This window comes from Spermophilus citellus (assembly GCF_964194105.1).
Source record: "Spermophilus citellus genome assembly, chromosome: X".
Lineage (NCBI taxonomy): Eukaryota > Metazoa > Chordata > Mammalia > Rodentia > Sciuridae > Spermophilus > Spermophilus citellus.
The window spans coordinates 72617870-72634864 of record NC_138190.1 but is presented as its reverse complement, the minus strand read 5'-3'; the positions used below and the strand labels follow the sequence as shown (position 1 = coordinate 72634864).

General features: G+C 36.7%; 1 protein-coding gene across 1 annotated transcript in view; it reads right to left on the bottom strand.

Moving 5' to 3' along the window:
* OPHN1 (oligophrenin 1) overlaps window positions 1–16995 on the bottom strand; it is a 388053-nt gene that overhangs the window by 21147 nt on the left and 349911 nt on the right. The window contains exon 20 of the mRNA XM_081278189.1: window positions 3792–3939. Within this exon, the coding sequence (XP_081134315.1) occupies window positions 3792–3939 (148 nt within the window). The remainder of the gene's footprint in view (window positions 1–3791; window positions 3940–16995) is intronic.

Sequence of the window (16995 nt, the reverse complement as noted above, 5' to 3'; positions counted from 1 at the left end):
TAGAGGAATGAATTTTATGGCATTTAAATTATATATCAGTCTAAAAAAGTTCTTAAAAATGTCTAGACTGGGTGATCTCATTGGAGATTTTCTGGCACAAAGCCCTCACCACACAGAGGGGCAAACTGAGACCCAGAGAGAGAAAATGGCTAGCTCATTTTACTCAGTAGGATAGTGGTTAAGATGAAGTTCAGTCTTAGGTCTACTGACACCCAATTCATTCATTTATTATCCTCAATTATGGAGGGCTTACTATGTACCAAGTACTGTGCTGGTGCTAGAGATACAGTGTAAAAAAAATTCTGCTGGTATAGAGTTTCTATTTTGGGACATCATGGATAAATAAATAAATTTATATCATAAAACTGAAATTTTGGTAGGACAGAGTAGGCATTCAATGTTCCCTTCCACTTTCTCCTGATTAACATTCTAACTTCTGTAGGAAAGTGATCATTAAGCTAGGTAATCCCTTACTCTTCATTATTCCTTACATATCCATTCATTCATTCTTATTACATGAATACTATAAGGGTTAATGATAAAATAGATGTTACTTTCTAACAGGAAAGACAGGAAACAAACGTATCAACAAATAGTAGCAGGTGTATAAATAAAATAGTGTAGTATAAAGAAATAGGCAGTGATTGGATGAGGAGAAAAGATTATCTGACTAGAATACACAGAGAAGGTCTGTATAAGGAGATAGCATTTGGCCAAACTCTGGATAAAGGAGTAAGGCCTGTGAAGTTCTGGAAGAAGAATACTTAGGGCAAAGAGAACAGCAAATGCAAAGGCACTTAGTTAAGCTTGATATCTATAAGGAACAGCAAGACCAATGGGATTAGCCCAGAGAAAGCAAAGGGGACAGTGAAAGCAGGAAGCACAGAAATGAAGGTTAGAGAGATAAGTAAGGATCATATAACACAGCATTAAATGCAAATTTTATGCTAAAAATGAAGAGAGATCACTGAAAGTTTGCAGCAGAAGGAATGATGAGATCCAATTTACATTTTCAACAGATGTCTATTTAACTGGCTGCTGTGGAGAATGGATTAGAGGCAGGCAAGAATGGATTAGAGGCAGGCAAGAAAGCAAATAAGGATACCAGGTGAGAGATGATGTAGGCTCAGCAAGGATGGTAGCATGGGAAAGCAGAAAGATTTAGCATGTAATAGGCATGCAGAGCTGATAAGAATTGCCAATGGATCAGATATGATGAAAAAAAGGAAAAGACTAATTAAGGATGATGTCAAAGTTCTTAACCTTAGTGATCAGGAGACTGGTGTGGCCTATTAATTGGACTGGAGGTGGGTGGGAGTAGGAGCAGGTAAAGGAGCAGTAGAAAATCAAAAATTATGTTTTGAACATTTCGAATGTGAAATGCTCATGAGTCATCCCAAGGGAGTCAGTTCAGCAGGGAGTTTGAGATGACAATATCCTACAGATGGAAACTAGAAATCATCTTCAGCACTCAAATGATATTTAAAATCAAAAGACTGTGTGAAGCTGGTGGCATCACTATTCCAGACCTAAAACTATACTACAGAGCAATAGTAACAAAAACAGCATGGTATTGGCACCAAAATAGACCTGTAGACCAATGGTATAGAATAGAGGACATGAATTCAGTTATCTTATATATACAAAGGTGCCAAAAATATACATTGGAGAAAAGATAGCCTCTTTAACAAATGGTGCTGGGAAAACTGGAAATCCACATGTAACAAAATGGAATTAAATCTCTATCTCTCACCATGCACAAAACTCAACTCAAAGTGAATCAAGCACCTAGGAATTAAACCAGAGACCTTTCACCTAATGGATCAAAAAGTAGGCCCAAATCTCCATCATGTAAGATTAGGCCCCAACTTTCTTAATAAAACTCCTGTAGTACAAGAATTAAAATCAAAATCAATAAATGGAATGGATTTAAACTAAAAAGCTTCTTTTCATAAAAAGAAATAATCAGTGAGGTAAAATAGACAGACTATAGAATGTGAGCAAATATTTACCACAAGCACATCAGATAGAGCACTAATATCTAGGATATGCAAAGCACCCAAAAACCTTAACATCAAAAAACCAAAAAAACAAAAAACAAATAACTCAATCAATAAATGGGCCAAGGAACTGAACAGACACTTCTCAGAAGAGGATATATAATCAATCAACAAACATGAAAAAATGTTAAACATCACTAGCAATTAGAGAAATGCAAATCAAAACTACTCTGGGATCTCATCTCAACTCCAGTCAGAATGACAGCTATCAAGAATACAAACAACAATAAGTGTTGGTGAGGATGTGGGGAACAGGCATACTCATACATTGCTGGTGAGACTGCTGATTGGTGCAGCCAGTCTGGAAAGCAGTATGGAGATTCCTTGGAAAACTGGGAATGGAACCACCATTTGACCCAGCTATCCCACTTCTCAGTTTATACCCAAAGGACTTAGAATCAGCATACCACAGGGACACAGCCACATCAATGTTTATAACAGAAGGATCCACAATAGCTAAATCATGGAACCAACCTAGATGCCCTTCAGTAGATGAATGGATAGGAAAAATTTGGTATGTATACACAATGGAAAACTACTCAGAATTAAAAGAGAATAAAATCATGCCATTTGCAGATAAATGGATGAAGTTGGAGAATATAATGCTAAGTGAATAAGCAAGCCAATCTCCCCAAAAGGTCGAATGTTCTCTTTGATATGAGGATGCTGATGCATAATGGCGATTGGGGGTGGGGAGCATGGGAGAAATAGAGGAACTTTAGATAGGGCAAAGGGGAGGGAGAGGAAAGGTGGGGGCAAGGGGGGAGGAATGATGGTGGAATGAGTTAGACATTATTACCCTAGGTACATGTATAAGACACGAATGGTGTTACTTTGTTTACAATCAGTGTCTTCAAAAATTGTGCTCTATATGTGTAATATGAAATGAATTGCATTCTGGCATCAGGTATAAAAAATCAGAAAAAATTAAAAAATAAGACCAAAAGAATGGATAAAATCACATAGAAATATAACAGAGAGAAGGAAAAGCCATAGAGGAGATGGAGATGGAATATCTAGTGAGGCAAAAGGAGAGTTGGTGTCCTGGAAACCAAATTCAGTGTTTTAAGGAGGAGGAAGGAGTCAACTGTATCTAATGCTGTTCATAAGCTGAGTAAGGGGAGAATAATAGAGTGGCTATTTGATTTGATCACATGGAGATTATTAGTGACTTTTGCAAGAATGTTCTCAGTGGAATAGTGGTAAGTGGGGCATAGGTCCATGTAGAATGTTTAGAGTCTCATTCCTAGCAATTATTCCACTGACTGGCATTTGTTTGTTCACATACATGTATCTCACTTTATCCCACAAACTCCTTAGGAATACATACTGGGCACCTAGCATAGTACCTGGCTCATAGTAGGTTTTCAATCCATGTTAGCCATATATGAGTTTAAAACCTAAGCATGTTCAGAAAGCATCTGATTTATGCATTTCCATGTATTAGGCACACAGATCTAAGAATATTGTGGATCCTCCACTGATCTTATAAAGAAAGGATTATGGTAGCATCTTTTACAAAGTCATCCCTGTTCTATCCGAAACCAAAAAAGTAATTTCCTCTCTGGGAATAAGTATAAGCTTTGCTTCTCCAAGATGCTTTTAAACCTAGAAGCCAGGAAAGGCTTATATTTGCATGGATAAAAATGGTCACACCCCCACTTCTGCCACTCAACAACTTCTTTGTGTCTAATCACCATTTAGAAGCTAAGGGTGAATATGAGTACTGACCTTCACTTTCATCCAGGGAAGAAGTATAGAAAACCGCCCTTTCTCGCAGTAATCGCTTTGAAATTGTGATTGGTTTGTGTCTTCTTGCTGTCACTCGAGGTGGAGGCACTGGGGGTGCAGTGTTCTCCTCAGGTGGACCCAAATAGATCTGTGGAGGGATAAGGAAGATATCCAGGAGGCAATTATATCAAGTTTTTTTGTCCCTAATACTGCCTACCACCTGATATCTGCTAACATTACACTTAGGGTCTGCTGTAAATATTCTAATATGGTTAAATGAATTATGGGGATTTTCTAAAACATTCTACTAGCAAGTGTTTAGATATCTCTTCCCATGTTTATGAAACAAAATGTAACACTCCTTAGTGTGAAACAAAGAATGCAGACAAAAGACTACAACATCAGTCCTGGTTTTCTGCTTTCTGCCTGGGAGACCTGAGGGAAGTAATTTCTCTTCACTGAGCCTCTGTGTTCTCTTCTGTAACACAGGGGCAATACCACCTACCTCACAGGATATGATAAAAATCAGATGCAAAGAGTTATTAAGATGCTTTTTGAGAGAGTCCTAAATATGGCAGAATGGACCTAGGCAGTGGATTCTGAGAGCAAAAACACAGAGAGGAGGCAGTGAAGGAACAGATGATCTGACAGGTGGGAGATATAAATGTTCTAAGACTCAATATTATAATGTCCAAGACCTGGAGAGACTTGAAGATTGGTTACCAGAGTAGAAAATAAGCACAGAATTCCCTAACCCCAAATGTGGAACAGGGTGGGAGAAATGGGGAGGGACAACAGGCAGAGAAACAAGGAGCAGAAAAGCACAAAGTCCACTCCCTTAACAACATTTGGAAAGAAAGGCAGAAAAAAAAAGGCATGGCAGCAACAGCGGTGTCCTTGAAGCAGATCAAGCGGTATAAAACCAAATAATAAATATAAAGCCATGCCAGGATCCACAGCCATTTTGTGGAGCCCAGAGCTGAACAGTCACCCTCATAAATCAACACAGCATTCTCCCCACTTCCAGAAAGAAGCAAGTTAAACTAGAGGATAGTGGGTTCTCGTAAGGATCCCTCTAGAAAGAACTTGTAGAGGGATCACTACTAGCCCAAAGTTGCTGAAACCCCTCCCTCTGACCATGAAAATGGGGAGCAGGGTGGAACAACCAACCCAGGAACTGCTCGCCCAAATCAGCGCTCTGTACAGCTGTCATGGAAGGCTGGGCAGAGACAGAGCAGACACCTGCAATTCACATACAGCGGCAGAACTGAAAGCTCAGATCCAAGCAGCAAGACAGTTTTGGCAGCAAGCAGAAGAAAGGGGAAAGGGGAGCCATTAGAACTGCTGCTGCCGCCTGCTGTCCCTGGGATGAGAAACAGAGGGGAGTTGCCTGAGGTCTAAGAAGCCTAGAGGGATTGTCCCTGATTACAGTCACAGTCTGCATAAGGCCATCCTGGAGGGACGCCTCCTGAATATCCAGCAGCATAGAGTGATGGTTCCCTAGATCATGGCAGCAGCTGGTGGAAGGCTGGGATGAGAAGTTGCTTGAGTTTTCAGGAAGCTTAAAGAGAAGAGGCGGGGAGGGGGGATAGTAGGGGATAGGAAAGGTAGCAGAATACAACAGTCACTAATATGCCATTATGTAAAAATGTGAGTGTGTAACCGATGTGATTCTGCAACTTGTATTTGGGGTAAAAATGGGAGTTTATAACCCAATTGAGTCAAATGTATGAAAGATGATATATCATGAGCTCTGTAATGTTTTGAACAACCAATAAAAAAAAATAAAAAAAAAAAAGAGAAGAGGCCTGGACCATTACCAAAGCCAACAAGAGGTCAGTCAAGGCAAACATTTGCCTGGGTCCAAGGCAGCTGACCCTTGGGCACATGTACCGAGTGACAAGACAGTGTTTTCTTTTATTTTAAGTATTTATTTTTTAGTTGTAGATGGACACAACACCTTTATTTCACTTATTTATTTTTATTTGCTGCTGAGGATCGAACCCAGGGTCTCCCATGTGTGAGGCGCTCTACCACTGAGCCCCAACCCCAGTCCAAGGGCATTGTTTTGATCCTGTCTCAACCCTGCATCAGTCACAGTCAGCAGAGGGAATCAGTTCCCACCCTTTACAGCCTGGGGCAGTGGAAACTGGAACCTAGGTGAGTCAGCTGAATCTCTTTACTCAGTGGTAAAGACAGTACCCCAGTAAGCTGCATAGGCCAGGATCTGTACCACAGATCCCCCATGGAGAATCCACAACCACAGGACCTGTGCTTGCAGACAGTCATTATGCTTTATGCCTTCATGAAAACGATCCTGTAGAGGGGAGTGGGTATATGATGACCCACAGCAATAGCAGCAATAGCCCAGAGCCCTGCGTCCTGAACTCCTGCACAAAACAGAAACAACCAACAGACACAACTTCACATACTCCACACACTCAATGCAGTCAGCCACAGGTCCCTGAGCTGACAAAACAAATCAGACCAGTGGGAGGTCCATAGAAACCAGGGGATAATATTATGCTAAGTGAAATCAGCCAATCCCAAAAAAACAAGTGCTGAATGATTTCTCTGATTTAAGGATGTTGATCCATAATATGCTATGGGGGGTGGGCATGGGAGGATTAAATGAACTCTAGATAGGGCAAAGGGGAAAAGGGGAGGGAGGAGAAGGGAGGGAAACAGGAGTAGGAAAGATGGTGGAACACAATGATCTTCATTACCCTATGTACATATAAGGAGACACAAACGACATGACTTTACTTTGTGTACAACCAGAGATATGAAAAATTGTGCTCTATATGTAAAATATGAATTGTAATGCATTCTATTGTCATATATAAAAAATTAAAATTTAAAAAAAGAAACTAGGGGAGGGACTCCTCTATCCAGGAATCTCTGGAGGAATTAGAAGGCAAATAATGATGGATATTTTTTTAAATGTCCCAAATCCTAAAATGAAATCCAAACCAAGATTCAAAAAGAATTTTCTTCACCTTGGCATGGTTTATACTATAAATAACTCAAACATCAACTTTGATCATGAATATTACTATTTATCTTGATTGTGAGTTGTTACCCTAATAGCCATTATTGTACCTTCAACCCATGTAAACGTATTTCTTTTAATGGTTTAAAGCACTAATTGGAATCATTCTTTCTATCTTTGACTTCCTAGCAATAGTTTATACTTGACCCTCTTAATTGCTACTCTCCCACTCACACTGTCTGCCAGTACCAGAAATACCCCTATCCACCTTTTTTCACCCTTTTTACCTTAGTGAGTATTATTCTTTTCTACCTTTTCTCTTTTTAATTTCTTTAATCTCTTTTGCCCATTTTTCTCCCTTCCAGCCCTAGTATAATTTTACAGCAATTTCACTATATTTAATAACTAATTTTCAACTCATTCCAGAATTTTTTACTACAGGTTTATACCTGTATTAGAGGAACTCGTGAACCACTATATTTACAAGTCATTCACTTTTAATCAGGCTGAATTGTAAGTGGCTGGGCTTTGAACTGATTGTAGTGAATAGGGTTCTGGGCTTCCCTCAAAGTGGTGCTTATATTGGCATCAGCAAAGGTCATGATATGAGTTAAATATCCACACCTGGATATTCACCCAACCCAGGGCTCTTAAGAAGTTCACAAAGCAGTCCCTTGCTTAAAAGAAGCAAAAACCACCCCAATAAATGGATAGATGTACAAGTGATATTAAAAATCAAGGGAACAAACTACCCCAAACAATACAGAACACTTCAACAACTGACTTCATTGGCATTGCAGTGGAAGAAATGTCAAAGAAAGTAGAAAGTTCATAGTTAAAATGATCAATAAACTAAAAGAAAAAGTAATAGAAAAAATAGGATGAAAATACAGGAAGTGAAAGATTATTTCAATAAAGAGATAAAGTTTCTGGAGGTTGGGGTGTAGCCCAGTGGTAGAGTGCTTGCCTCACGTGTGTGAGGCACTGGATTCAATCCTCAGCAAAGTAGAAGAATGATTTTTGAAAGTGATTAAGGGGATTGATGGGGAGGGAGGAGGAGACTGGATAGGGAAGACGACTGGAATGTATCTGACCTAACTTTCCTACATAATACGTGAATATGCCACAGCGAACCTCGCTATCAAGTATTTCCACAAGACACTAACTGAAATCAAAAACAAAACACCCTATAAGTAAATAACAGAAAGATCAGTAGAAGGAAGGGATCAAAGGAAGGGGAAGTACTAGGGACTGAGTTAGAGAAAATTTTATTTCATGCTTTCATAATTATGTCAAAATAAATCCTAATGTATAACTAAAAAGGTTCAATAAAAATCTATTGGGGAAAAAAGAGATAAAACTATAATTATCTTGCCTATTTTTTCATGGGCTGAACATCTAACCAAACAAAACAGAATTGTTTGTTCAACTTGCCACTCTTGGAAGAAAATCTTGAGGCCCCTTCCTATGTATCATATAGTTGCTGTGGAAAAGTGAAAATACGAAACCTGGAAAGAAAAGATGCTTTTTATCATCTGGGACTGCAATGCAGAAGAAGAGTAAACATACCCTCATGAACATATACACAAAGGCACTCAATATTTCTGAAAAGATACTAAGGAATCTGGTTACATCGTTAGTCTCAAGGCGGAAATAATGATTGGCTGGGGAAAATAAGAGAAAATTATTTTTCTCTCCTATATAATTTTGTTCTTTTAAAATTTCATACCACAGTGCATTGCCTGCCTATTCAAAAAAATAAAAGTAACATATAATTAAAAAGTTAAAACAAAGTGTCTTGGATACTATATAGAGTGTTGGAGGAGTGCAGAAGAGCTGTAATTAGAATTTTTATATAGTAGTTCATGTGAACTTAAGGATTTTCCACTTCCTAGGGAGACTGACCTTTTGGCCTGTGTACCTCCACTTTGGGATGACACATACATATGGTGAAGAAAGAAGGGAGTCACTGTTGCCAGCCAGTGACAGTAACAATATCAATCCCAAAAATTAGTGTGAAGAGGAATGTTAGAACCCAAACATCCTAGTATACAAAAGGCAAAACAGAAATTACATGATTGGAAACGCATAGTAAGCCTGTGTAAAAGCTGGACCTTGGCAAGGAACAATAGTGGAAAGGAAAAGTCAGTATATGTCTCATGGTTATAACGAAGAGACAATATGACATAACAGCAAGATCAGCACTGAGACCATACAGTTCTAGGTCATACTCCTGGTCATAGTATTCTAAATAGCTATTACTTGTGAGCATCTGCTTGGGCACTATAATAGTTTTTATGAATATTCCATGCTATTCCCCAACACACTATGGTTTTTGTACTGACGATTTATTCAACCTAGAATGGTCTTCTTCCACATATCCATAAAATTTGCTCTTGCTCTCTCCATTCTCCAGGATTCTTATCATATATACCTTTCTCAAGGCTTTTCAGGCCTCATCTATCTAAAGTTAACATGTCTCCGTCTACCCAAATCTTCCTGTTTTTCCTTCCTGGTTCTTTTTCTTTTTTCTTCTTAGTATGTGTTATCAATTCTACCATTTTACATATTTTACTCATTTATTTAGTTTGTTGCCTGTCTCTTGATAAAATTTTAAGCTTTATGAAAGCTTTCTGCCTTATCCACAGTGGTTCCTCTAGCACCTAAAAGAGTGCTTGAAATTGCTGCGTTAAAAAAAAAAAAAAGACATTTATAGTTGTGATATAAAAGGCCAAATTGCACCCTGCAAAGGTCAAAAATAGCTTCATAAATCTTCTTCTGGCTAAGAGAGGGCAACGGGGACTAGTCTAGGACAAAAAACTAAATAAATAAGTAAGACATATACATGACTAACATAAAAATATTCAATATCACAAAGACATCTGGGAAATGCAAATTAAAATCACAGTGAGATACTACTACATACTTATTAGAATGTAAAAATTTTGCAAAAAATTCCTGTACCACAATGCAGCAGATATGAAGCAATTTATACTTTCATTGCTGGTGGGAATATACAATGGTACATTGAAAGATTGGATTTTAAAAATGACCTAATGAAATAGATAATTAAAGAAGGTGAATTCATAGTTTAAAAACTTCTGAAGAAATTTCCAGGCTTAGATGTTTTAGCTGGAGAATTCTACCAAACATATAAACAATTAACATGGATTTTGTAATTTCTTTCAGAAAATAAAATGACACAATTACTTAAGTAAATAGCTTGACAATTTTTTAAAAACTTTAAACATATAATTATTATGTACCTAAAGAGAATACAGGACTATAGGCTTGTACCTAAGTATTCATTGCAGTTGATTTTATTTTTATTTTTATTTATTATTTCTTTGGGGGAATACCAGGGATTGAACCTGCTCAGGAGCACTCGACCACTAAGCCGCATCCCCAGGCCTATTTTGTATTTTATTTAGAGACAGGGTCTCACTGAGTTGCTTAGCACCTGAGTTTTGCTATGGCTGGCTTTGAACTTGTGATCCTCCTATCTCAGTCCCCTGAGCCACTGAGATTACAGGCACACACCACTTCGCCCAGCGCAGTTGTATTTATAATAGCCCCAAATTGGGAAACAACTCAAATGACCATCAATGCATGAACAGATAGCCAAATTATGTATATGTGATGGAAAACAACTTAGCAAAACAAAAGAACAAACTACCGATTCATTCAACAATTTGAATTAACCTCAGAATAATTATGCCGAATGAAAAAAGCTAAACCAAAAAAAAAAGTATATAGTATATGATTGCAATTATATAAAACTCTAGAAAATGCAATCAATCTATATTGACAGAAAGCTCATCAGTAGTTGCCTGAGGTGGGTACGTGGGAAGTACCCACCTCAAAATCAGCTCATAACTTTGCAGGGAAAGATGAATATGTTCATTATCTTGATTGTGGCAAAGATGTAGGTGTGTGTGTGCATGTGTGTGTGTGTGTGTGTGCGTGTGTGTGTGTGTGTATTCAATATCATAAACACATCAGAGAAATGCAAATTAAAATCATAGTGAGAGACTACTACACACTTATTAGAATATAAAATTTTGCAAAACATTTTATATATACATATATAATTATATATACACATATATTTGATGTATATGTCAAAACTTATAAAATTGAATATTTTAAATATGCATGTTTATTTTATGTTAACCATACTTCTATACTTCTAGAAAGCTGTTTAAGAAATTATTATAACAATTTATACACTCACCAATAATCTTAAGAGTGCCTGTTTCTTTGTAAATGTTTGTTTAGCAAGAATATCTCTATATTAAGATCATAAAAATATTTTCCTACATTTTAAGTACTGTTTTCTTACTTTCAGGTTTAGACATATATAATGCTTGCTTGGAATTTATTTTTGTTTATGGTGTGAGACAGAAATAATTCTATCAAATGGATAACCAATTTTCCATATTAGACTTACAAATAAAACTTAAAACTATCAAAACAAATTAGAAATATGAGCTATCATGGAAAATAATGGCAGCTGTGACTTATAAACATTATAAATTCTTTAATATGAAATATGCCATTAAAATTTCTTAAAGTAAGCAATAAATGAGAAAACATTTGCAATATACTTAACAGACAATGGGTTAATATGAAATCAGTAAGTAATAGATTAAGAGCTAAAATAGAAAAATGGACAAAGGCATTAAAACATATTTAAAAAGAACAAAATCAGCTCATAAACATAAAAACAACTTCACTAGTAATCATAAAAACCTACATATTAAATGAAAAATATATCACATTTTTCCTATTAGACTAATACTATTTATTAAAAATGATATTGTCCTGAACTGACAAAGGACTAGGTAAAATAGTCACCTTTTTTTTTTTTTTTTTTAAAGAGAGAGAGTGAGAGAGGAGAGAGAGAATTTTTAATATTTATTTTTTAGTTCTCGGCGGACACAACATCTTTGTTGGTATGTGGTGCTGAGGATCGAACCCGGGCCGCACGCATGCCAGGCGAGCGCGCTACCGCTTGAGCCACATCCCCAGCCCAAAATAGTCACCTTTGTAAGTCTGTTTGGGATGGTGCTTTGTTCTTGATTATATATTGAAAGGAAATTAAATCATTATGTTGAAGAGACAGCTAAACTCCCATGTTCACTGGAGCACTATTCACAAATCACCTAAATATCTATCAACTGATGAATGAATAAAGAAAATGTAGTATCTATACCCATTGGAATACCATTCATCCACAAAAAATGTAATCCTATCATTTGCAGCAAAATGTATGGTGATCATGTTAAGCAAAATAAGTCAGATGCAGAAAGATAGTACCACATGATCTCACTCATATGTGGACTCTGATAAAGTTGATCTCATAGAAGTTGAGACTAGAATGGTGGTTAGCAGAGGCTGGGGAGAGTAGTTTGGAGGAAGGTATGAGGAAATATTGATCAATGGATAATTAGTTATAGTTAAATAAGAATAAGACTTTCTAGTGTGCTGTTTGTGCAGAAGGGTGAGTGTATGTTAATAATGGTGCACTGTATATTTCAAGAAGGTAAAAGAAAGAATTTTCAAAGTTTTTACCATAAATAAATGATATTAAATGTTTGAAGAGGTAAACATGCTTACCCTAATTTAAACTTCATGCAATACATACACGTATCTAAACATTACATGGTACAATGTTAATATGTATATTTTTATGTTTTAATGTGCCAGTTAAAAATTTAAAAAATGGTAATATAGATTTATATAAATGATTAAGTAAATATTTTAAAGAAGCTTACAGAATAGTTACTGTATTATGATACCATTGTTCACAAATTGCTTTATGTATGTTTGTATTCACATGTATTTGTCTGGTTTTTGTATTTGTCTTCTTATGTATATGAGTGGTACTTGGGATTGAACACAGAGACTTGCACATACTAGGCAATGCTCTATTGCTGAGATGCATTCACAGCTTTTCTTAAAAATTTCATTTTGAGACAGGGTCTCTCTAAGGTACTGAGGCTGGCCTGGAACTTGCAATTCTTCTGCCTCAGCCTCCCAAGTAGCTGGGACCACAGATAAGCACCACCACACCTCATTGTATTTGTTTTTTATTGCTAAGAAATGAGCTAAACTTTAGGAAATCCAACACACCTGAGTTCAAATCTCAGCTCAGTCACTTATAACCTGTGTTATCAATTTTCTAATTTGTCAAAAATTTTTCATGCCTATGTTCATGTATAATTGTTATGCTCAACTGATTAACATATATATATATATATATATATATATATATATATATATATATATATATATATAAATGTACTTATTTAGTATAAATCCTTTCCCCCTCTCTCCAGGACCTTTCCATTTGCTCCAGAATATAGCTTCTCAAGTGAGGGAAATATTGTCTTCCAGGAAACACTGTTTCGAAAATGTTTTGGTAGTTGTAGATGGACAGTATGCCATTTTATTTGTTAATTTTTTTTATGTGGTATTTAGGATTGAACCCAGAACCTCACATGTGCTAAACAAGTGCTCTGCCACTAAGCTACAGCCCCGGCCCTTCCAAGAAACATTTTGTAATATCTGTAGAAATATTTTATTTATTATCATAACTGTGTAAGGGGGATTGAAATCTGGTGAGAAGAGGCCAGGGATGTTTGTTATCATCTTACAATACACAGGAAATCTCCATAACAACAACAAAAAATTATTGGCCCCAAATGTCAAAATAGTACAAAAGTTGAGAAACCTGCTCTAGAAATGTGAATAGGAATGCCAAATGAGAATAAAATTAATAAGTATGGATGGGATTCAAGAAAACTTTTGTCCTGAGCTGAATTTCTGAAAATATTTTGAAAATTTTCAGTCGGGTAATCAGAATACACATTTAATATGAAATGCCTTTGGATTGCTTCAAAAGAAGTGTCGATAATGGAAACAAACTCATCTGTTATTTCTCCTTGCTCAGTTGTCATTCCTGCTGAGCATTCATTATGATTGGCCCATAGATGGCCCCCTCTCAAATGATCCCACCTCATACTTCAGAGAAAGGTAGGTCATTAGAAATAAACGTCAACTTTCTATCCCCATACTCCATACTGACATACTGACAACTCACTGGCATTTACACTCAAGATCTTACTTCATCTCCTTGTCACTTTCTAAAAAGGAACACCTCTACCTGTGCTCTGTATCTCATTTCTTCATGGCTCCTCAAGGTCCCTCCTCCATTTTGGCCCTGTCTATTACAATATTCTTTCTCAAACTCATGCACATTAACAGTCTCTCCTATCTGAAAAGCATTCCCCCACCTGTCATCACATTGCTTTCATTCCTCACTTTCAGGAGAGATTGGCCTCCATTGCTTTGTACCTCCTTTGCTCCTCAACCTCTTCTCTACCAACACCACTCTTCTATAACTGCCTTTACAAAAATTGCCAAATCTGGTCTGGTATTGTGGCTCAGAGGTAGAGTGCTCGTCTAGCATGCGTGAGGCACTGGGTTCAATCCTCAGCACCACATAAAGGAAAATAAAGACATTGTGTTCACCTATAACTAAACAATAAATATTAAAAAAAAGCCAGATCCAGAGGGCATTTCACAATCTTATTTTGACTTTGCTTCAGCATATGAAATAGTTACATATTCTCTAAAAACACCTTTCCCTTTCCCTTTCTGAATGTACATTTCTTCTCTGAATACTGTCTCTTTCACTGGCTTCTTCTAAATGTTCATCTTCTCCAGGACTGTGCTTTCAGGCCTCTAATGATCTCACTGATCAAACCCATTCACTATTTCAACAGTTTCATTCACTTTCACAGTTTGTAATACCAGATTTCTCTACACATTTCTATATCAACATTTCTATTTGTCTTTTCAATATTGCCATCTGGATAACCCAGAATATCTCAAGCTCAACATTTCTAGAATTAAACACATTTAATTCTTCCCTAATAATTGCTTATTACCTAAAACAATGCTAATTCCCAGGTCAGAAATCTGGACATTAATAGTCATACATCATCCCCTTTCTCACGTCCCACTTCCATTTAGTCAAAAACTTCTATTAATTACACTTCCTTAACATCTCTCTAATCTATCCCCTCTGCTCACTGCCACTGCCTTAGTTCAGAGTCTTGTGTTTTTTTCTGATTTAAAAAGTCTCCTGAGTGTTTTCTTCCTTTTCCCGGCACCCCTTTCATTAGTGTGTCTACCCAAGTGCACATAGAATGACCTTTCTATATTAAAATCTAATTGTGTTATTCCCTGCTTAAAATATTTCAGTGATTTCACATTGTCTTTGGGACAAAGTTCAAATTCCTCAATTAGCACAGAGTGCTTCATAATCTGGTCACTGCCTGTAATCTCCAGCCCTTATTTCCCATATTTCCTACATTCACCTTATACTACAGTCATGATGAATTATTACAGTTCATTATTCTCTTATTTTTTAATTCTTTGGTTTCTTACCATTCTTCAATTCGTTAGTCTCTCATTTATGTGTGAATTCAGAGTTCTTTATGCCTATAAATCAGCTCCTTATGGCAGAGGTTGCTAATTGCTTCCCAGTAACCATCCTCCCCTTCTTCCTTTTACTAGTGGATGTCACTGAGGTTTAGCTGAAGAGCCATACTTATATCTTAGGCTCCCTTGTAGTGAGGTAAGGTCATGTAAGTTTTAAACAACAGAATACAAGTTGAAGTGATATATACAAACATTTGGATCAAGTTTTTAAACAGAACCTGTCTATATTCTATTTTGTCTCCTTTTGATTTTTCTGTGGGTGGCAAATGGAGACAAATGGACTACTACCTGTGACCTAGAGATTGATTAAAAGTGGTGAGGATGGCAGAACTGTCCCACTAATCATGAACTGTTAACATCTAAAGTTTTAAACAAGACAAAAATCAATTTCTATCTCACTTAAACTACTAACTTGGCAGTCCCCTGTTACAGGAGGAACTTAATAGAGAAGGTTAACTTGTATCTCAATTAATCTACACCTGTGACTTTCAGGACTTTCCTCATACACTACCAACTGTATGAAGCCTTCACTGATTCCCAAGACAGAAACAGAAGCTATTTGCACATGTGCTTATAATATCCAATGCACATCATCACAGTAGTGATTGGATTACTTACTGAGGAATAGTTGGTCCAGATTCCACACCAATAGCATGACATTCCTGAGAACAGAGATTTATTTTTCTTGCATCTCTAGAAACTAGGGCCTAATAGAGCAATAGGCAAGAGGTAACAACTCAATGACAGTTTTTGGAATGAATAGAGACTGGGTGTTGTGGTGCACATGTGTAATCCCAGCTACTACAGAAACTGAAACAGGAAGATCACAAGTTGGAGGCCAGCCTGGACAAATTAGTAAAACCCTATTTCAAACTAAAAAAAATTAAAAGGGCTAGGGATATAGCTCAGTGGTAGTGAGTGCTTGAGTCCAATAGCCAGTCTTAATAATAATAATAATAATAATAATAATAATAATAATAGAATGGATAAATCTTGGCTATCAGGCCCTTTAAAACTTATTAAATAATAGAGCTCCCCATCACACACTTATTCTTATCCAACTGTTATTGGGATTAAGAACAGTTATTATCAGGTTGGAGTCAGATTCAGCTATGTTAAGACTTCTCTACTTACTAGTTATAGAAACTTGGGCAACATTCATAAACTGTAGTGAGTCTCAAACTTGATGCTCAGTTTGCATTTTAAAATTTCAGTTGCAAAATTAAGATAATGCCCTCTACCTCATAGAGTTGTGATGACTGAATAAGATAATACTTTAAAAAGCTTCATCTGGGACATACTAAGCCCTCAAAACATGGCAAATATTATAATTTTGACCAAGTCTAAAAAGACTATAAATCTATGTTTCCTTGGAGAGAGACAAACAGAAACACATACATTGAGAGGGAAAGAGATAGGGAGAGGTGGAAGAATAAAGAGAAAGATTGAGATTGGAACAAGAGGGGCTGAAGTGATTCTGTGCTATACAAATCAAGGAATGTGGACTTAATGGCTCTTCAAGTTCTATTCCATGCTAAATGATCTATTTCTCTCCTCCACAAACTGTCCACTTATTATTGACAAGACCCCTTCCTTGCAACCTGCTCTTCTTCAAGGAACCCCCTAGTCCTTAAAATGAATATGAGCTCACCAATTTCCAGAGTTGGTAGTGAGAGCTTACAGTAAAACTTCCAAATAGAC